Here is a 22,344-nt window from a genome sequence, read left to right on the forward strand (position 1 = left end):
GAGCTGAGTGACAAAATGACACATCCATCATATTTTGAAATGACTAATGTGCTCAAGAAATTAGGAGGGCACCAAAATTGCACAGGCGGTCACTGAGAGCCATGTGTGACTGAGCCCTGAAGCACCAACTGTTCAAGCAAAGCCTCTGGGGAGATTCCTGGGTCCTGTGTAGCACAATCCGGCTGAGTAACCACCTGGAAAACAGGCTTTTGGAGGCGGCGGAAATTCGTTCCCTTGTACCCTGCCCAGGGTAGCCGGGCACAGCTTCCAGGAGCCCCTACTCTAATTCAAGCAGTTCAAGTTGAAGCAGCAGCCTGCAGAACTGGCCTGAAGCCCCTGTGTGCCAGGACTGAGCTGGCTGGCTGACTAATTTGATTGTGATTTTAGGGCCAAGCCTGTCTGATCCACACCACTGTTAGTCACAGCTGAGGCCTGGTTAGAGAGCATCCTTAAAAGGACTGGAATGAAAGAGGTAGCATCTCTCCAAAACAAAATCGATGAGAACGCAATGCACAAAATGAGGTGAAGATGTCCATTTCTCCCCTAGTGTGGCAACAGAACAACTAAACCTAGGGATTAGGCAGACATTTTTCTTCTGCATTAACAACAAAATAATCAGAATGGCCCCAATAAGCAAATCAGCATGGCTTAGCTTGTGTTTGGCCCTCCCCTACCCACCACAGTGATATTTATTGGTAAAGGCTTCCCAGGCCAAAAATGAATTCCTAAACCAAAATGTCTACTGCACACTTTAAACAGAAATAAGAGGAGGCTGGAGATCTCAACCTTAAAAAGAGGTCTGGGTGGCACCAGAGAGACATTTTGGTTACACTTGTTGAAATGTGATCATGGTATTCACTGACAACTGCCAAGAAAGTCATGATGGAGCAAGCAAGGTGGTGGTGGGGGCGTTCTTTGACTGCAGAATCTCAGGCAACTCCCAAAAGCAAATGAGCTCCCAGTCACTGAACGAGTGGCTCTGTGTTACAGCTTCAGATGCCCTGGACTGGGAAGCTCACGCAGTCCCTGCTGACAGGGCTGTGGAGAGCTGGCTTCAGAGCAGCCACTGTGAGCCCAAGGCCCAGGAGGAGGGCTCACAGGAAGTGTTCCCCACACCCACAGAGACTGCAGCCAGACTGCTGAGGAGATGCCAAGTTCATTCCAGAAGGTGTGGCCAGACCTTCCTGAGAAGAGCCCCAGCTCCACTTCTACCAAGTATCAAGCTCCCCATCACTTCCTGCTGCCCCCAGCCCCAGTGCCCAGGACCACAGGCAGAGACCCCAGCTGTGTGGCTGTGAGCCTGGCCTATGACACAAGCAATAGGGCAGTTCCAGTCTGCTTAATCCCACAGTAAATGATCTCCAATTCAAGAAGGTTTTAGCATCTCAACGAGAGGGAGGTGAAAAATCGACCAGAATTCCCAACAAGGGCAAAAGGAGGAATGAATGATTTTGCTTACGGAGCACATACGTACTACACACGACTGCACCTCATTCTAAACAGACAGGACTTGAAAAACCTTAACGTAAGAATTGAGGGAGTTATATTTGATTTTTCAGTATTTTAAAAATACTACTTTTTTTTTTTTTTGTAGAGACAGGGTCTCGTCATGTTGGCGAGGCTGGTCTCACGCTCCTGGGCTCAAGCGATCCTCCCACCTTGGCTTCCCAAAGTGCTGGGATTAAGGTGTGAGCCACTGCACTCGGCCTACAAGCATATCATTTCATTAAATACAAATCCTCTTTCTTCCCGCAGTGCACAGAATGCAAATCATTAACCCCAGGTTATTGGGACTAATTATATCACTAATAAGGATAAAGATAATTATAATTCCATGCTGCTCCCACAGTCATAATAATGACGAACACTTCTGCAGCATGGAACCCTTGCAGCATTTAGAATGGGCCAGGCACTGTTTGGAGCACATTGCACATATTCACTCATTTAATTCTTGAATAAACACTACAAAGTAGGTACTATTTGTTGCCCTCCTTTAACAGATGAGGAAACCTGGCCCCAGGTCACCCATCCCATGAGGGCGGGACTTGCCCTGGATCTGCATATGACATACACCTACAGCAGCCTCCGAGTGGCAGGGCTGTATAGAATGAGGTACGCCAGTGTGAGGAAGGAACCGAATCACTGGCTGGACACTGTGGGGAGCAGAAGTCAGGTTGGAGAGGGCACAGGTGGCAGCCTCGCTGGCGAGCTGGCTGGCGGCGCAGGCGCAGGGTGGCGTTCATGGGGACACTCACCTTCACTCTCCCCACTCGTCTTGATGCCTTTTGAACCACCCTCTGTACCTTTAGCCTTCTCGGCGTCTTCTTGGGCATCCTCGGTGGGCCCTTTCTCCTCATCTTCTTCTTCCCCAACGTTTTTGTAGTTGGGTCTCTTTTGCACCCGCCTCTTGCCCTTGTGCTTGTTCATCTCAAGGGACCGCTCGAGTGTCTCGGTGGGTTTAATGAAGCACCGAATGCTGGGCTTGGCCTAGGAAAGTCCAACGAAGGCAACAGGTGAATTCGAAACCTGGAATCCTGCTGGATGCTATCAGGTTGCCCAAAAGTTTCTGTGCTAAGAAACTCATCTCCAAAAGAAACCATTATATCATAAGATAGCTGCACTCGCATGCTTACTGCGGGACCAGTCACAATAGCAAAGACATGGAATCAGCCTAAGTGTCCACTAACAGAGGACTAGATAAAGAAAATGACATGTATACACACGATGGCATAGTATTCAGCCCTAAAAAAGAAGGAAATCATGTCTTTCGCAGCAACATGGGGACGATTATCTTAAGTGAAATAACTCAGACACCTACTGCATATTCTCATAAGCAGGAGCTAAATTACATGTGCACATGGCAGCAGAGTGTGGGATGATGGACAATGAGACTCGGAGAGGTGGTGGAGTTGGAGGGGGTGGATGATGGGAGGGTGTTTGGTGGGTCCAGTGCGCATTACTCCAGTGATGCATGCAGTGAAGGTCCTGACTTCATCACAGTGCAATACGTCAATGTGGCAACACTGTCCTTTTACCCCATGAATACAGACAATAAAAACATATTTTAATAAAGAGAAATTAGTCTCCAAAACAAATGCCACCTCCAGATCTATTATTATGCCCATTATTAACATCATCATCAAACAATGAAAACAACAGTGCCAGCTACCATTTACTGTCTACTGCCCTAAGTCAGATATCGTGCACTTTACCAGCAGCAGCTCTACACTCCCCAAATGTTAGCTGTTTGTGTAAGGAAAACTTCTGATGAACACTGCTGTGGTACTTTCTTATGTGCCAGATGCTGTTCTCAGGCTCTGACTATATGATCTCACTTGAACTTTACAGCAACTCCATGAGATATTACTGCATCATCCTCATTTTACAGGTGAAGAAACTGAAGCACAGAGACAGAAAAGGATCTGCCCGAGGTCACACAGCTAGGAGGTAGCAGAACTGGGATTCAAAACCACGTACCAGCCACACAAGCTGTGTCTTAGCTACAGCCCACTGATATTATTATTAATTTTAACCCAAATAAGTTCATTTTAAACAAAACTATCACTACAGGCAATAGAACACTAGCGTGCCTTGCTATTATCTTAAAGATAAATAACCAGAAAGAAAAAGCCAGGTGTAGTGGGTGTTGTTAAATTCTGGCTCTCATTAGAAAGGGAGCCTAGTAAGTATCAGCAATAAGTCAAAGATCAGCTCGCCCCAAAGGACGAAGTTCTTCTTTTAAAAAGTCAGAGACGGCCGGGTATGGTGGCTCACCTCTCTAATCCCAGCACTTTTCAGGGCTGAGGTGGGAGGGACTGCTTGAGGCCGGGAGGTCAAGGCTTCAGTGAGCGAGATCATGCCACTACACTCCAGCCTGGGCGACAGAATGAGGCCAGTGCCAACTGTGGCTCATGCTTCATACTGCTATATCTCAGTCTTTATAACAACCATAATACATAGGAATTATCAGTCCCATTTTTATCGTTGAGAAAATAGAGGAGCAGAAAGGTTAAATAACTCGCCCAATGTCACACAGCTACTGAGTTGGAGTCAGAATTTGAATTGGGGCTTACTAGGGCTTGCCAATTCCAAAGCTCACACTCCTCCTAAAAGAACAGTGTTTCACCAGGAGCTAAAACTTAATTCTACATTTAATGCTCTTTAAAGGGGAAGGCCAGGCACGTGGCTCACACCTGTAATCCCAGCAATTTGGGAGACCAAGCTGGGAGGATCACTTGAGCCAAGGATTTCAAGACCAGCCTGGGCAACATGGCAAAACCCCATCTCTACAAAAAATAGAAAAATTAGCTGGGCATGGTGGCAATCCCATGTAGTCCCAGCTACTCGAGAGGCTGAGGTAGGAGGATCACTCAAGCCCAGGAGGCAGAGGTTGCGGTGAGCCAAGATGGCACCACTGCACTCTAGCCCGGGCGACAGAGTGAGATCTTGTCTCAAAAAAGAAAAGAAAAGAAAAAGTATAGACATGCAAGCAGACTAGAAAGGAGCAAAAGACAGAAGAAAATTGATTTGTTTTGGGCAGGATTTTGATTGAAGTGTTTTTCTCTTACCAGGGTCTGAATAATGTTCAGACATCATTTTGTCATTTAAAAGAAGTTTTAAAATAAACTTTTCCATTATCTTGATATAGATTATCCATCTGAATTTACCCCAAACGACCACCAGTTATATGCTGGGGGACACCGTACCTTGCCAATAAATGGAAATGTGCTCAAGGAACACAGATTAATTTCAATAACGCTCAAAACAAAACCTAATCGAAAGGTGAATTAGCATCCAAATACAAACATTAATTTTTATTTGCCCACTGTGGATTATTCAACCACAAAAAAATGACAGATAAACTGCTGCATGATTCTACTGTCCAGGAAACCCAGATAGCGTATTACAGACGCCAATAACCGAGGGCCCCCAGATGGGAGTGTTCTGAGAATGCACTGCTTCACAGACAGCATCCATCAGAGCGCGCTTAGGATGCTGGGTGATCGAATGCAGCCTAGTCACCCTCTCATCTTCTCCTGAAGCATCCAAACCCAGGAAGTTAGCTTCCTCCCATCACTGCCAACTCCTAGTGAATTTCAGAGCCGGCCACACGGCAATCAAAGCTTTCAGAAACAGAAAATAGAGACCAAGCGCAGGGCAAAACGTCCCCTAGTTTGAAATTAAGAGCAGAAATTCACACAGACAGACATAGAACCCCTCCCTAAGCTCTGTGTGGACTCAGATGTACAGAACAAACTGGCAGAACTGACGAAGTGAAACAAAGTGCTCAGCGCCTGGGGCTGGCCAGAGTGGTCTGAACTCCAACCCAGCTGGCCTGTCCTAGGCCTCAGGTTCCTGTTCTAAAACATGGGGAGAGTAATTCTGGCCCCCTAGAACCAAAGGAACCCATGGATATAAAGTTCATTCAGAGGCCAGGCATGGTGGCTCATGCCTGTAATCCCAGTACTTTGGGAGGCCCGGGCAGGTGGATCACCTGAGGTCAGGAATTCAAGACCAGCCTGGCCAATACAGTGAAACCCCGTTTCTACTAAAAATACAAAAAATTAGCCAGGTGTGGTGGCGGGCGCTTGTAGTCCCAGCTACTCGGGAGGCTGAGGCAAGAGAATCGATTGAACCTGGGAGGCGGAGGCTGAAGTAAACCAAGATCAAACCACTGCACTCCAGCCTGGGCGCAACAGAGTGAGACTCCGTCTCAAAATAAATAAATAAATAATAAAGTTCCTTCAGAGAGTACAGAAACGGTGAACATCCAACACAAAACGTTACCTTCTTTTCCTGCCTACATCTAAAAAAAGAAAAAAAAATCAGCTGCAAGAATGAATTTTAAAACTTTCCAAAGGGATCTGCTTTTCTCAGTGATCAGGTGTCTGGTGTGGGAGGGCATGCTTACTGGGGAAATTTCAAACCTTTATAACACGACCTTCCAGTAAACAACTGGAAATAACCTAAATGTCCATCGATAGGGGAGTTGTTGGTAATTATGATCTGTTTGTCCAAAGGGTGGGAATCTAAGAAGACTGGGGCCTTTTTATTCCTAGATAAACTGATGCAGACTCAGCACCAGGATGAAAAAGCAGGAACAGAGTACGCAGTAGGGTCCCTTTCAGGTAAAGCTTTTCAAAGGCTATACGTGATGGTGTAAACAAGACTTTTCCTGGAAAGATGCCTAAGAACGTACTGGCAACTGGGGGAATAAAAAAAAGCAGTGGCACTGCGTACACATCCACTTTTTTTATTTTATACCTTTGGTTTGAGATTTCTAATCATGAACATATATTAACTTTATTTTAAACATTCAGCTGGGTGTGGAGCTCATGTCTATAATCCCAGCACTTTGGGAGGCTGAGATGGGAGGACTGTTTCAGCCCAGTAGTTCAAGACCAGCTGGGGCCGCACAGTGAGACCCTGTCTCTAAACATATAAATATAAATATATATAATAAAAATTCAGCAGGGGTCATTTGGACATTGGGACTAAGGACTATTTTTGCTACCTTTTATTCTACATTTTAAAAACCTGTTTTTTGTTTGTTTGTTTTTTCTTAAAGCTAACACCAAAACATCACAGTTAGCACACAGAGGCTGGTAGAATTTGGCTGGGAAGTGTGGGCACAGATTTGTGACCATTTCTGCTGCTCCTGTCACCCTCCTTCTGGCTGCCAGCCTCCAAGGATGCTCCAGTCTGAAGCCCCTAGGAGAAGGGTCCCTGTCCCTCCTCTTGCCACTGTGCTCTCAGCTCTACCCCACGGTGCCTGGACCAGAGCAGGGGTGGACAGGCTGCTGCTGAGTGACCTCATGGCTGTAGGAATGAATGTTTGTACCAGGCTGTACCCAAAGGGCAAGAAAGAATGACGAAAAAAGGAGAAGGGAGGGAAAGAAGGGGAAAAAAAAGCCAAACATTCTCAGGAGCTAAACGTAGCACAATGAAAGAGCAAGCTCACCCAAACTAACCAGAAGTGGAAAAGCCCACTTCAGAGTAAGAAATCACAAGGCGTTTGGGTTGATTTTCTCATAAAGAAAGTACACAACATATGCCCCAGGGAAAAGTATTCTGCAAAGAAGGTCTATATGTCCCAAATGCCACTGGTTTAGGTTTCACCACGCGCTCATCTCCCAGGTGCCTGAGGCTGGGCTGCAGGAGGAGCATGAAGGGAAGGAGCCTCTTTGCTGACTGCAGTGAAACACAAGGGAGCCTTGAGCTCTGCAGCTGGATATTCGGGCTGGCTTCTGGGGTCAGGGCCAGCTGACAGTCAGCAATGACATTTTACAGGTGCCCCGGGGCCTAACTACTCCCTAAGCATCTGCACCTGCCTGCTGGTTAATGCTGTCTTCCATCAGCCTTCAACCCCTTCACCTAAGGCTTTGGTCCTTGCTTTTTCAAAAGTCAAATACTTTGGGAAGGGTAAATCCCCAGGGGTCAGTCTTTCAGGGAATGGAGGAATCTGCATGCAGAAACTCTGCAAAGGGCAGCAACGGGATGGGAGGGAGGATGGAAACAACCAAAGACTGGGTGCCTGAGTGAAGGAGAGGAGACACATGGCTGAGAAGTCAGATGTCGAACAGAACATGTTCCACCAGGTGTGTGTACAGCAGCTTACAAAGACCTGGACACAGGCTGCACATGAAAAAGCAAGTTGCAATCAATCAACAATTAATGATTCAGTTTATGGTTAAAATAAAACCAAAACTATAGGACTGAAACATATGTGTATATCATGTATTCCTGGGTTGATACTTACATGAAAATACACAGAGAAAGGTCTGGAAGCATATACAAACTGAGAACAGTGGTTCCCTCTGAGGAAGATACTGAGGTTGGAGGAACTCTCACTTTCTGCTCTACCTGCTTCTACATCATTCAGTTGTTCTATTACCAGCACTATTTAAATATTACCAGCACTAGAAAATTTTATTACTAGCACAAGAAAATATTACCAGCACTATTTAAATGTAAAGAACATCTTTACAAAATGCATTAATGCCACTGAACTGAACACTTAAGAATAGTTGAGAGTGAATTTTATGTTTATCACAATTTAAAAAAAACATTGAAAAGGCAAGTTTAGAAGTTAGGATGGTGATTCTCTTGGGTGGGGTGGAGGTATGGGTTACAAACTGAGGCGGGGCTTTATGGGAATACCAGAAATGTTTTCCATCTTGACTCGAATTATACATGAATATAATCATGTGTACAAAATCATCAAGCAGTATATCTAAGATTACTAAACTTTTATGTACTTTATTGTATTTATGTGATTCCTCAATTTAAAAAGTTTCCCAGGCTGGGCACAGTGGTTCATGTCTGTAATCCCAAGATCTGGGGAGGCTAAGGCAGGAGGATCACTTGAGCCCAGAAGTTCAAGATGAGCCCAGGAAGCACGGTGAGACCTTGTCTCTACAAAAAATACAAAATTTAGCTGGATATGGTGGTGCATGCCTGTAGTCCCAGCTACTTGGGAGGCTGAGGCAGGAAGATCACTTGAGCCCAGGAGGTTGAGGCTGCAGTGAGCTGTGGTCGTGCCACTGCACTCCAGCCTGGGTGACACAGCAAGACCCTGTCTCAAAAACAAACAAACAAAAAACACCAAAAAGTTTACCAAGAGGATTTTCAATGAAGTCGGACTGCTGTAATGCCCTAAATACAAGGTAGGACAAAGCGAACAGGCAGGAGAGTTGGATTCACTGACCACTGATGAAATGAGGGGGACTCAGGTAAGAGCAGGAAGCCACAGGCCACACCTCTCAGAGCCCACAGTCCACCCCTCTCAGAGCCCACAGTCCACCCTAGACAGGTGAATCCTGCATTTATTGCCACATGGCCTGTGCAGATGCTGGAAGAGAAGAGGTTCACACAAGAGTGATGGGGCTGCAGAGGAAGGGAGGGAAAATGTGCCAAGGCTGGGAGGCATATGGGGAGCTTAGGAGGGCTTGATAGAGGAGGAAATGACTGATACAAGTCTTGGATGTCAACAGGACTTCAGCAGCATGCTCAGGAAGGTGAGAATAGTAGGAAAGCCAGCTCAGAGCCCAGAAGGAGCCAGCTCGCTAGGTGTGCCCAGAAGAAGCCACTCGCCTTTTATTTCTGCTAAGGCCTAGGTCACCTGGGGCTGGTGCTTGGTGACAGTGGTGCTACCCTTGGACCCAAGGTGCTTGGCCAGCTCCCCAGGTAGGGGCAGATGCACAGCCACTGGACTTTGCAGCAAGTCAGGGCAGTGGTCCCGGGCCAGCCAGTAGCCTCTCACTCAGGCGCTAGCCCGTGCTGCTCACAAAGGGGTTCTTCACGCTCACAGCCTCAGAAGAGATATCGGATGCCTTGACTCAATGCCCTACAGATGCAATGTGTTGAGTGGGTTTCTCAGCATCTATTCAGTGGTGCAGCAGGGAGGGGAGAAAGCAGTGGTTGGCGAGTGATCAGGAAAGGGGATGTAAGGGCACCAGGCAGCCTGCCCAGGGAAGAATCTTGGTTGAGCACGAAGGAAAGAAAGAGAGACTGGTGGCCAGAGGCATTAGGGCAGGGAAGGAGAGATCCCGGGGCCTGGGATTCTGTCTGAATCATTTTGTCTGAATCTATCAAAGCTGTTGTGATACGCAAGCTAAGAAGACCCTTCCAGACTCTCCCAGGCCGACCCTACTCACCCTCTGAGGATGCTTCCTCAAACGTCTCTGCTAAGCGATTTGAGAAGCAGGAGAAAGGTTTTCCCCTTAAGAAAGGAGGCAGGCCATGTTGACTAACAAAAAACATGCCCAGGCAGACCTGGCCCCAAGTCTGAGACTTTCTACTAGCCAAGCGACCCTGACCACAGGAGCCTCAGTTCCTCATCTGTAAAACAGAGACAAGAGTAGTTCCATATCACACGCCACCATGGGGGTAGTGTGGGATCCAACAGGCAAAATGCCTGGCGCAAGGGGGCACCAGAGAGATTTTCATTGCCCTTCAACCCCCTGGCAAATAGATCACGAGGATGGAAGAGAGGGCAGGGGAGGGGCTTTTAAGGAACAGTCATGTTCTGTGCTTTAAACTTGACTCCCAAGCTCCTAGCAACTTACTGCTCGCTGGCCTTCTGGTTTGTTAGTGAGCTAGTCTCAGCCTCCCCAACATGCTCCTGGGCCCCTGGCTAACCTTCCCCATCTCCGACCTCAGGGGCCAGGACTGGCAAGGTATAGAGCAAGGTACAAAGCCAGGGTGGGATTCAGAGGCCCAGGGTCCCATCCACCGTGGTTTCAATCCTGGCTCCACTGCTTCCTACCTTCTCCTCTACAGGTCTCAGTTGCCACAGCCATCAATGGGCATCATATTAACATCTCCCCAATAGTGCTGCTGAGAGGTGCCAAGAGATGGCACACTCTTGTTACTCTTTCCAGGTAATAACAGCCATCCTGAATACTCAGTGAACACTTAAAATGCGCCCAGCATGGCTCTGAACACTTTATATACATTGTCTTGCTTTATCGTACAAATAACCAAATGGGGCAAGGAAATACACAGGTGAGGACCTTGCTCAAGGTCACCCACTAGTGAGAGGCAGAGGCAGGATTTGAACCCAGGAAGAATCTAGCTCCAGTGCCCAGGTGCATAACCTTCCTGCCACATGGCTCAAACACCATTCCCTTCCATATGCATTTGCTGCACCTCCCAACGCTGGGCCAGCCTCCCGGAAGCACTGATGTAAAGACTAGGCCATGCCGACGTCACTCTAATCAGAAAAACAGGTAGCTCTTTGCAACAAAAACACAGTGACAGTTTAAACATCACTCAACAGGTGGCCCTCTGACCTGACAATTAGATGGTTGTCTATAATGTGACTGTTTTCACTTTTTTTTTTTTTTTTTTTGAGACAGGGTCTTACTTTGTCACCCAGGCTGGACGGCAGTGGTGCGATCTCAGCTCACTGCAACCTCCGTCTCCCGGGTTCAAGCGATTCTCCAGCCTCAGCCTCCCACGTAGCTGGGACCACAGACATACACATCTTTTCACATTTTTATCTGACATACACAGAGACAAAAAGTCACAGGAGGTAACACCCACTGTAACCAACAGCACTGTAGCACATGGCTTGGCCACTGGCTGAAAAAGGAAGCTGGGTGATGAGTGCAGCAGACTGAACCTGTTCTCATCTGGAAGGAGGTGACTGGCAAGCAAGCACCAGATGGATGATGTACCCCAGGGTGATGTACAGACATATGCCTTACTCGCCAATCCAGGAGCCACGTGGAGCTGTGGAACCAAAGCCCAAACACGCATGAAGAATGCACAGCTGCAACATCAGTGAGGCGATTTGACAGCACTGCCAAATGTAAAGGAGAAAATGAAAGCTATGGAGTGGGGAACATGCAAAGGTAGCAGGCCACTTCCATTAACAAGGAGAACACGGCATTGTTCTCCATGAAATTACCAGTTATCAAGGGTGTTGCAGCTGCAGAGGCATAAAGCAAGGAAATGTCCATCTCTCAGAAATTGGAACAGACTCATAGCACTCACAGGCCTCTTGCAGCTGCGTGCTTAGCACTTGACGCTGAGATGGGGAGCAGGTAACATCAAGACGGTGCTGCAATTCCTTCTTGGAAAGTGACCTCTGGCGTGTCACTAAGACTGCAGGGGGCCAGCCTCCTCTCCCTTGCCTTCTCCATCCCAGGTCATCTTCTCTGTCCCTCTCAATGCCAAGCAGCATGTCTGGCACTGTCTCTGGCATTCAATCAAGAGGGAATGCTTGTGGGATGAATTAACTGCAAGAGCCTCACGAGCATTGAACAGGCCTCTTCAATCACACAAAATGAGGCATCTCACACTCCCTTACTAAACAATGACAATACCAAAGGGTATTTCTTTGGAATGAGTATTTTACTATATTTTGAAAAAGATGAACTGCAAAATATTGGTTATTCTCTGTTACTTGAAACAGCTCAAAATGCTACACTGCCCCGACATCTCATGCCAAACTGGAAAACATAATTGCAAGTGGTGATAAAAAGACATGGAACAGAAACAGCATGAGATTTGGGGCTAGTCACCTGCAATCCCAATGGAACAATCACTTAACCTCTGGGAACCTTGGCTTCCTCATGGGGAGCATGTGACAATAACACCACCTCGCTCTCTTTCATTATGAGCGTGAAATGAGATGTTCAATGAGACAAACAAGTAAGCTTGCCTTCTTTTCTTTCTTTTTTAGACAGAGTCTCACACTGTTGCCCAGGCTGGAGTGCAGTGGTGCGATCACGGCTCACTGCAATCTCCGCCTCCCAAGCTCAAGAGATCGTCCCACCTCAGCCTCCTGAGTAGCTGGGACCACAGGTACACATCACCACACCCAGTTAATTTTTGTATTTTTTGAAGAGACAGGGTTTTACCATGTTGTCTAGGCTGGCCTCAAGTGATCTGCCCATCCCAGTCTCCCAAAGTGCTGGGATTACAGGCATGAACCACCAAGCCCGGCCAGGTTCATCTTCCATAAAACGAAAACCGTCCCTCTCTTGCGCCAACCCAGGATATTTCTTGAATACTGGCCTCTCTCCTGATCCCATATACTCCCAACTCCTTCCCACAGAGGTCTCTGACTCACCGTTTTTCATGTTTTGGCCATGCCCCCTGACCCCACCCCTCAACTCTCAGCAGGCCTAGCTCCCTGACCTCAGTTCTCAATATTAGGCTCCCTCCTTAGGAGGGCTTCCCTCATCACACCTCCCAAAGTTGCTTCTATTTCCCTCCCATATCCAAATCTTAAATTTGTGAGGATGAGCTGGCTTACTGTCTATCCCCCACAAACTGATCATCAGGGAAGGGACAGATGTCTTGTTCATTCACAGCACCTGCCTGCAACTTGTAGGGGCTCAACAATTACTCGCAGCAGGGAGTCCACAAGGGTAAGTATGGCAGCCAGCCTCTGCTTCACAGATGGAGCACATTCTGCTCAGGTCAGAAAATGACCCACCCAGAACTCAAGTGTCACCCAGCACAATATTATTTCAGTGAATAAAGCTGTATAATGTTATCTTTTTCTCTTTTTTATTTTTATTTTTTAATGGATGCATTATAATTGTACATGGTTATGGGGTACGATTTGATGTTTTAATACATGTGTACGTCATGTAATGATCACATCAGGGTATTTAGCATATCCATCGCCCCATGTATTTATCATTTCTTTGTGGTGAGAACATTCAAAAACCTCTCTTCTAGCATGATCTCACTCACTTGCGGAATCTAAACAAAGTTGATCTCATAGAAGTAGAGAGAACAGTGGTTACAGGAGACCGGGCAGGGAAGGGATGCAGGGATGTGGATGGGGAAGATGGGGAGAGGTTGGTCAACAGGTACAAAGTTCCAATTAGACAGGAGGAGTGAGATCCGGTGTTCTATTGCACAGAAGGGTGACGGTGGTTAACAGTAATGAATTGTATTTTTTGTTCTCTTTGCCCACGAAACTGACAAATCTGTCCCTGTGCATATCTGGAGGCTACCAGGAAGCTGTCCTGGGGCCAGGTTATAAGCAACCCAGCAAGTGGTCAGCAGACAATCAATTTCAGGCCAGCCAGGATCTGCTACTCAATTGGCCTCAGAACTCTCTAGGGAAACTCCCACTCGTTAATCACCTCCAGGGATGAGAGCTGCACTGCCCTCAGGCATGAAACGAATGACTCACCACCACTCCACTGTTGTGAACTCTGCTGGAATGCCCAGAAAGGGCAGGGGTCTCTGAGAAGTGAGCAAAATGCCCCCTTCTTGCTCACGTGCAGCCCCCAGGCTCCCATCAGGCAAAGCATCCTGCAGCAAAACCAGTTGCAAGGACTCTGGCACTGCCCGAGACTGGATGTCCACCGCTCATTAGAGATACGTGTTTGATTCCCGTACTGAGACTTGTCACAACAACACAATCAACGTTGACTGCAGGAACCATGCTAAACATGGGGACACAAAGACGAAGAGGTTCCAGTCTCCTTCCACAGCAACTCCTGAGTCCTCCAATGGCACACAGGCGCCATGTGCCTCGGATACTAGTTCTCTCCCAACTTCATCTCCTACTTCCCATCCCCTTGCCACACTGCCCTTTGCTGTTCCTCCAACACACTAGGCACCATCCCACAGCAAGGCCTTTGCACTGGCTGTTCTTTTTTTTTTTTTTTTGAGATGGAGTCTTGCTCTGTCGCCCAGGCTGGAGTGCAGCGGCGCCATCTCGGCTCACTGCAAGCTCCGCCTCCCACGTTCATGCTGTTCTTTATGACCAAAATGCTCTTCCTCCAGATACCAACATGACTCACTATCTTGCTTCCTCTGAGTCTGTGCTTCCACTTCACCTTCCCAACAAGGCCAACCCCAGCCACCCTACTGAGAACTGTAACACTCCAGCCTCCGAGCATTGCCCATGTCCATCCTCTGCTTCACTACTGTTTTCCCAGGGCTTCTCACATCTAACATGCCCCGATGTTACTATTCGCTTTATTGTTCCTCTGTCTCTCTGCATGAGACTCAAGTTCCTGGAGGTCAAGGTTTTTGTTTTGTTCACTGGGTATATATCTCCAGGGCCTAGAACAGTGCCTGGCACACGGCAGATACTCAATAATTATCTGTTGAATATCTGAATAAATAGTACTGACCTGGCTTCAGGTAACTCAAAATCAGGTTAAAAATCACAAATATCCACAGAGGCTAGCCCACTCATGAAAACTAACAATGCCACAGGGGACAGAGGCCAGAAGTGGTGCATACCTCATGTGTCTGTCCTCACCCTCAATTTTCTGATTTTAATTGAAACCCAGAAGTCACCAATGGCCCGACGCAACCAGAAAAGGTCCCCATTCTACATGGAGCTGCCTCCAGCCTTGTGGCTGCCCCAAGCCCATTCTGTGTCACACTGCAGGACAGATATAGAAAAGCCAGCTAGGGTCTGAGTCACAAGGCTTCTTCCCCATCTGCCTCCTGCTCCCATCCCTGCCCACTGCGCCCACTCCATTGTTACCAGTTGGCTTCTCCAGGATGTAGCAATGAAGGCACCTGCCCCTTCTCTGGCTAGCTGGCCCAAGGCCAAAACCCCGGGCCTTTGGTCACAGTCGCCTGCGGCCCTGGCTAAAGGCTGCTCCCTTCTCAAATAGTAAGGGACATTCTGAGACCCTCCTCAGTTGTCCAGCCCAGCTTCTGCCCCAGGAAACAGGGAGAGGCAACTGTTTCTCAGACAACGATACACTACGCTCCTTAGTACTGGACCTCATGTTGCACTCTGGATTTTGATTATATCAAATCCTCTTAAACGTAAACCAGAGCGGCCACATTCAACACTTCGGTGGGCAAGAATGACACCTCAGAGCTGTAACTGCAGTGAGCGATTAGGGGATAGACCTCAACGGCAAAGCCAAAAGAGAGAATATACACCAAGCTCTAATTCCCTTGTGGCAATGTTTGCGATGGGTCAATTAAGGCCCTTAATTTACAGAAGTCTATCTTTACCCTTTGATATTCACAGTCAACCTTCTCCCAGAAGCCTATTAGCATTTTCAGGAAGAAGAATGTGTGCGCCTTGGAACCAGCACTGATTAGCTGGGGGATCATGAGTACAGTCAGGGTCACTAAAAGACTCAGGAACTCTAATCCTGGCAGGAAGAGGTGCTATCCTGCCTGATGCATTCAGCACGTGGGAAACTCGGCTGAAGTCGGATTCAAGTTTGAGTTGTAAAGAAAGCTCTGCAGCAGCGACCAGGGGAGCTAAGTCAATGATTAACGCTCTGAATCTGCAAACACACAACCTAGAGAAGCAAGGCTGCTACTTTCCTAGCCACTGCCTCCACAAACCATATCCTGGTGGACTATCCGGCTGGGCAGAGTCCTGCTACTAGAAGTGACAGGTGTCCAGAGAATCATCTGGAAACCATCTTAACTGCTAAGCTGGTATCTACAGACAGACTGTCAATGTCCTTATGTGGAGATAAGCAAGCCTATTCTGCCCCAGAATCCTCAGACCCTGACTTAACAACCAGCCAACCATATGAATCCACATTAGCAGTTAAGTATTTATACTTTCCAGCTGGGTGTGATGGCGCATGCCTGTAATCCCAGCACTTTGCGAGGCCAAGGTGGGTGAATTGCTTGAGCCCAGGAGTTCGAGACCAGCCTGGGTAACATGGCGAAACCCCACCTCCACAAAAAAAAAAAAAAAAAAAAAAAAAAAGCAAAAGTTATTTGGGCATGGTGGCATGTGCCTGTAGTCCCAGCTACTCAGGAGGCTGAGGTGGGAGGATTGTTTGACCTGGGGAGGCTGAGGCTGCAGTGAGCTGGGACCACACCACTGCTCTCCAGCCTGGGCAACAAAGTGAGATCCTGTCTCAAAAACACCACCACCAACAACAACAGTATTTACACTTTCCAGAAATTAAATCTGGGTCTGGCTGAATGGAGAGCACAGTATATACACAGAGGGCTTCACCTACCATCACTCAATGGCAATGGCTAACATTGGTGTTGTTTCATCATCACTGTTATTACTAACACTTCTCCCTCTGTGCCTTGGTGTCTGCTTAAAAGCCACCTCTCTGAGGGGCTCATGGTGTCTGTTTCCACATTCATCAGTCCAGAGACAGCTTGTAAGCCCAGGGAAGGAGGTCCCAGATAATGATAACATCTAATATTTATGCACTTGCTGTGTACATAAAAAGGCTTTGGAGTAAGCACTTTACACGGCACTTAATTCTCATCATAAACCCACGTTTGCTATTCTCACTGGAGAAGTAAGAAACTGAGGCCCGGGAACACCTAGTAAAATCAGGGACCAGGATTTGAGGAGCCCAGGGAAACTGGTTACAGCACCCACTCCACGAGGTTGCCTCTGGAGGTGGAACACGGAACAGCACCAAAAGCAGCCCACTGCAAACCCAGCCACTGAGGCAAAGAGAAGGCGGCATTCAAGGGGCAGGCTAGGAAGTGATTTCTGCTCTGAGAGTCATTACAAGAATGTCACAAGAGCCCTTGTGACTCTGCTACCACTTCACCCACTGAGTCATTCATTCCTGCACCGAACACCTCCTGGGCATCTCTGGCAAGCCCCATGATGGCACAGGTGGCACAGGCATCTCCGAGACATGGTCCCTGTCCTCATGGGAGGAGGTAAGGCCAGGGAGGGCAGGGGTCAGGTCGTTCCAGTGCACCACCACATCCCTCATCTCTCAGCGCAAGTACAAAACAGATGGCTGCTGAAGGAATGGATGAATAGAAGAATAAATGAATGAATGCAAAAATGAAGGAAACCATTCCAGACACCCAAGAGGAAAAAAAAGTCCTTTAAAAAAAGTACCTACAAGTAATGATGCATATCCCAAATTCTAATCTATATGTTCATTCTGCAAAAACAATCAGATGTTAGCAGTTTCAGAATTAGTGTTGTCCTACTCGTTTTCCCCACACAAGAAATACTATCTGCTCTGCATTCGTATTATAGCAAGAATTAGCCCTTTGCAGGAACCATATGATTTTAATGCACAGATGAATTTCAATTAGACATTCATCTAACCAGGCTGATGTGTCTTCCATTTAACCCTAAATTACAGTCCTTTCAAATAACAGTGATCTCCCCTCTGCTTCTCTCTCTTCAATTTTGGTTTGGTTTTGTGAAAGGTCTGCTGGTAAAAATGAGGCAATACCAGTAACTTATCTACAAATTACGGGAAGGAGAAAGTAGGTTAAAAAAGACCAAGAAACTTAAAACAAGTATGATCAAACCACATCCGAGTTGGGCAGGAAACAATAGGAGTCTGTTCTCGCTCATAGGGAAGGAAGGTAAATCGTACCAGGACTATTATCAAACAAGTCACAGAAGGAATTCAGCCTGTGCTCTTCCCAAACCTGAACGATAGTTATCAGATTACAACCAACTTCAACTTCACACTGAGAGAAAGGTAGTAACTGGAAGCAGAAAGCCGACACATGTGGGCTGGCAATTCCCTTCATACTACAGGGTCTCATTTTCAGTTCAGGTGTCCACCACAACCAGCTCTTACATCCCAAAGGCAGTTTGTGTGTCTCTCACAAGGGAGGTGAGACCTTCCTCCTAAGAAGAGGCCATATCAGGAGAGAGGACAGATCTCCTAAACACCTCCCCTAACTAAATGGTTCATCTACGGCCAGTATCCTAAACTGAGAGGTTGCCAGTAACCTGCAATCTGCTTTTGCTCAAACATAAATCCTATGTATCACTGTCAATATCCTGCTTGTGAGGGTGTACTAGAGTTTTGCAAGATGTTACCACTGGGGGAAACTGAGGAAGATCTCTCTGTATTATTTGTTACAACTGCATGCAAATCTGTAATTATCTCAGTAAAAAATTTCAATTAAAAAAAAAACTGCATAAAAGCCAGGTGAAGTGGCTCATACCTGTAATCCCAGCACATTGGGAGGCTAAGACGGGCAGATCACTTGAGGCCAGGAGTACAAGACCAGCCTGGCCAACATGGTAAAATCCCATCTCTACTAAAAATACAAACAAAATTAGCTGGGTGTGGTGGTGCATGCCTGTAGTCCCAGCTACTCGGGAGGCTGAGGCACAAGAATCACCTGAACCCGGGAGACAGAGGTTGCAGTGGGCCGAGATCACGCCACTGTACTCCAGCCTGGGCGACAGAGCCAGACTCTGTCAAAAACAAAACAAAACAAAACACACCAAAAAAAATCAAAAAAACTAAAACTGCATAATGATGGATAAATGGATAAAGAAAGAAAAAGAAAATGTGGTATATTTCTTGGTACACACACACACACACACACACACATTCAGCCTTAAAGAAATAAATTCTGATACATGCGACAACATGGATGAACCTCGAGGACATTACGTTAAGTGAAATGAGCCAGTGACAAAGACAAATGCTGCACGATTCTACTTATATGAGGTATGTAAAATTGTCAAACTCATGCAGAGAGGAGAATGGTGATTGCTGGGGCTGGGGGGATGGAGAGTTGTTGTCCAATGGGTATGAAGTATCAGTCATGCAGGTGACTCCACAGAGCAATGGATAGCACACTGGACTTCTGAAGTTTCAGTATGCAAGATAAATGAGATCTAGAAATCTGCTGAACAATGCTGTGCCTATACTCAACAATAATGTTAATTATACAAATAAAAATGTGTTAAAAGGGTAGATCTCACTTTGTGTTCTTATCACAACATTAAAAATGCTGCAGGCCCGCTCATGCCTGTAATCTCAGCACTTTGGGAGGCCGAGGCGGGCGGACCATGAGGTCAGGAGATTGAGATCATCCTGGCTAACACAGTGAAACCCTGTCTCTACTAAAAATACAAAAAATTAGCCGGGTGTGGGGGCAGGCGCCTGTAGTCCCAACTACTTGGGAGGCTGAGGCAGGAGAATGGCGTGAACCCAGGAGGCAGAGCTTGCAGTGAGCTGAGACCGTGCCGCTGTAGTCCAGCCTGGGCGACAGAGCGAGACAGCCTCAAAAAAAAAAAAAAAAAAAAAGAAAAAAATGCTGCAGGCCAGGTGCAGTGTCTCACACTTGTAATCCCAGCACTTTGGGAGGCCAAGGCAGGCAGATCACTTGAGGTCAGGAGTTCAAGAGCAGCCTGGGCAACATGGTGAAACCCCATCTCTACTAAAAATACAAAAATTAGCTGGGCATGGTGGCACATGCCTGTAATCCCAGCTACTTGGGAGGCTGACGCTTGAACCCGGAGGCAGAGGCTGCAGTGAGCCGAGATCACGCCACTGCACTCCAGCCTGGGCAACAGAGACTCCCTCTCAAAATAAAATAAATAAATAAATAAATAAAAATAAATAAACAATGCTGCAAACCCCACAGCCCAGCAACCTCTGGTTTCATCTCTTAGAACGCCAAGTCTAGCTTCAGCACTGCAGAGGGTATCTTACAGTAAAGACAATCTGAGATGAAGCCACGGCAGCTATCTTCAGGCCTGGAAATCATGCAACCAAAAAAAAAAAAAGTCCCGAGGGACCCAATACATCTCCAGTTGCTATTAACATATGAACATCAATGTAGTCCCAGTTAGCAGTGGGCAGACTTCACAGTAAACACGCCTCATTTGATGGGGGCAGGCTCTGCGAAGCTTCCTGTAGAAACGTGCATTGATGGGGACCAGATCTTCTGACTGTTGGAGAAGATTCCAAAAATCTGGACTTTTCTTCCTAAATTTTAATGTTGGCAATTCATAAAATTTTATTTTAAACACTGCACAGACCAAACCAAATGAATCTGGTGGCCAGTTTGCAACCCGGCAGGCACTTGATGGGCACTTTATATATACATATATATATATATATATATATTTTTTTTTTTTTTTTTGACTCCGAGTCTTGCTCTGTCGCCCAGGCTGGAGTGCAGTGGCTCAATCTCGGCTCACTGCAAGCTCCGTCTCCTCGGTTCACGCCATTCTCCTGCCTCAGCCTCCCGAGTAGCTGGGACTACAGGCACCTACCACCATGCCCGGCCAATTTTTTTGTATTTTTAGTAGAGACAGGGTTTCACCGTGTTAGCCAGGATGGTCTCCATCTCCTGACCTTGTGATCTGCCCGCCTCGGCCTCCCAAAGTGCTGGGATTACAGGGGTAAGCCACCGTGCCCAGCGGGCACTTTATATTTTGCCCCCATCTCCATCAGCTGTCTAGAGCAGGGCTTGCGCTGCCTGTTTTCTAAATGGAGTGAAACAACCTGCCCGAGGCCAGGTGGCTGGCGGGGCACTCGGCACCTCTAACTGGAGGCCCTGCTGGTTCTGCTGACTCAGCCTTCCGTGACTTAACATTCATTTAGCAAACGCTAGTTTAAGAAAGTTGCAGAGAAATATCTAGGGCCCCATAAACTGAGTCAGTTGTACATTTGCCAGACCGTGCGTTGTCATGAGATGGACCACTAGGAAAATCTTTAACACATCACCCCTGTCACCTCTAGGCCAAATCCTCTCACCAAACACTTCTTCCCTTTAGAGCACTTATAAGAGTTAAGACAGTGAGTTATTTGCATATTTGATTCATGTCCACCTCTCTACTGTACTGTAAAGCTCGAATATGGCACAGACTATTTATGACATTGTGTATCCCCAGAACTAGCATGATACTTGGCCCAAAGAAAGAGCTTCATCAACACTGCTGAATGAAGCAAGAAAGGGATAGGCCAGACAGGGGCCATGAAAAGGCCCCATTCAATTCAGCTGAACTAATGCCACCACCATTAACAAGAACAGAGTTTCTGGGAAGCTTTTCAGAGGCGCTAATGCTCCCCTGAATAACAAAATGACCTGGCCAGACCATCATACACCAAAACCAGCAAAAGGGCAGGGGCCTCTTGTAATCGTACTCCATGCAGTGGTGGCCTTTCATCCACAGGGTCATATTCCACCCATTCATGTAGGTGGGGCAGCAAATCTACTACCCCAGGGCGAGCTGGCCCTTTTACCAGCCTGGCCATTGCCTGAGCACCTGGCTGCCGAGAGGAAACCTGTATGAAACAGCCCTTGTATAAAACGCACTATGCTCATCTCACTTACCCACTCTAAGCTCCTTATGGCAGGGATCTCACCTGTCAATGAATCAGCTGCAGCCTGGGCTCCGCATAAGTGAGATGAGCATTTGTGCAGCCCAGGCTGCAGCTGATTCAGTGACAGGAGAGATCCCTGCCATAAGGAGCTTAGAGTGGGTAAGACCTTTGAAAAGAGGGAACCAGGTGCATCAGGAACCAGGCTGTAGGTACGGTAAAGGCACAGGTTCAAAGGCACAAATGCTGGACATGCTGGGGGAAAAGCAAGTCAGACCAGGATTAAGGCAGCCGGAGCTCAGGACATGTGAGCAGGATCTGAGGGATGACAGCAGAGATATACAGAGGACAAGATGGGAAAGCTTCAAGAGAAGTCACAACACTGGCCATCAGGTGTTTTCCCTCAGTAGCGTACCAAATGGAACTCCAAGGCTCCTTCCTGCAGACCACAAACATGCTACTTAGTCCAAAGCTTGATGATCATTTAAAACTAGAGATTATACATAACAGTGCGGATGTCCCGCTTCTCTAGAAACATGAAAAAACCTAGTAATCCTACATCCATATTCCTGCAGAACGGCAGCAGCCTAGGGTGGAACAGGAGCTGGTCGCCAAGGTGGCATACACTCTCCAATTTGCCACACCCCTCGCCATTCTCTACTGCCCTCACCTGGGGCCTGAGTCATTCATGGATATTCATCGCCCAACTTCTGTAGAGATTAGTTCCTCTGATAAGGCATTTTCTCACTGTGTCCCGATAACAGTGTCTCACAGAGATGCAACTTAAGGCCCGGAGTGGTACAATTCCACGTTTAAGAACACACAATCAATCAAATCCAGGTGGTACCTG

At 47.2% G+C, this 22,344-nt stretch overlaps 1 protein-coding gene across 21 annotated transcripts in view; it reads right to left on the reverse strand.

Annotated features, from left to right (window-relative positions):
• The window catches only part of CLEC16A (C-type lectin domain containing 16A), a 240,763-nt gene that overhangs the window by 179,525 nt on the left and 38,894 nt on the right, over window positions 1–22,344 (reverse strand). For 11 of the 21 annotated variants that reach the window (XR_010115778.1, XM_055242568.2, XM_063618182.1 and 8 more), the window contains exon 10: window positions 2,304–2,487. Coding sequence is in view for 20 of the 21 variants with exons in the window: in XM_055242568.2 (XP_055098543.1) it covers window positions 2,304–2,487 (184 nt within the window). In the remaining variant the exon portion in view is untranslated. Of the gene's footprint in view, window positions 1–2,255; window positions 2,488–22,344 lie in introns of all 21 variants that reach the window. The other 10 variants (XM_055242566.2, XM_055242565.2, XM_063618180.1 and 7 more) reach the window with 1 other exon arrangement.

Source organism: Symphalangus syndactylus, chromosome 14 (assembly GCF_028878055.3).
Source record: "Symphalangus syndactylus isolate Jambi chromosome 14, NHGRI_mSymSyn1-v2.1_pri, whole genome shotgun sequence".
In the NCBI taxonomy this organism is placed as follows: domain Eukaryota; kingdom Metazoa; phylum Chordata; class Mammalia; order Primates; family Hylobatidae; genus Symphalangus; species Symphalangus syndactylus.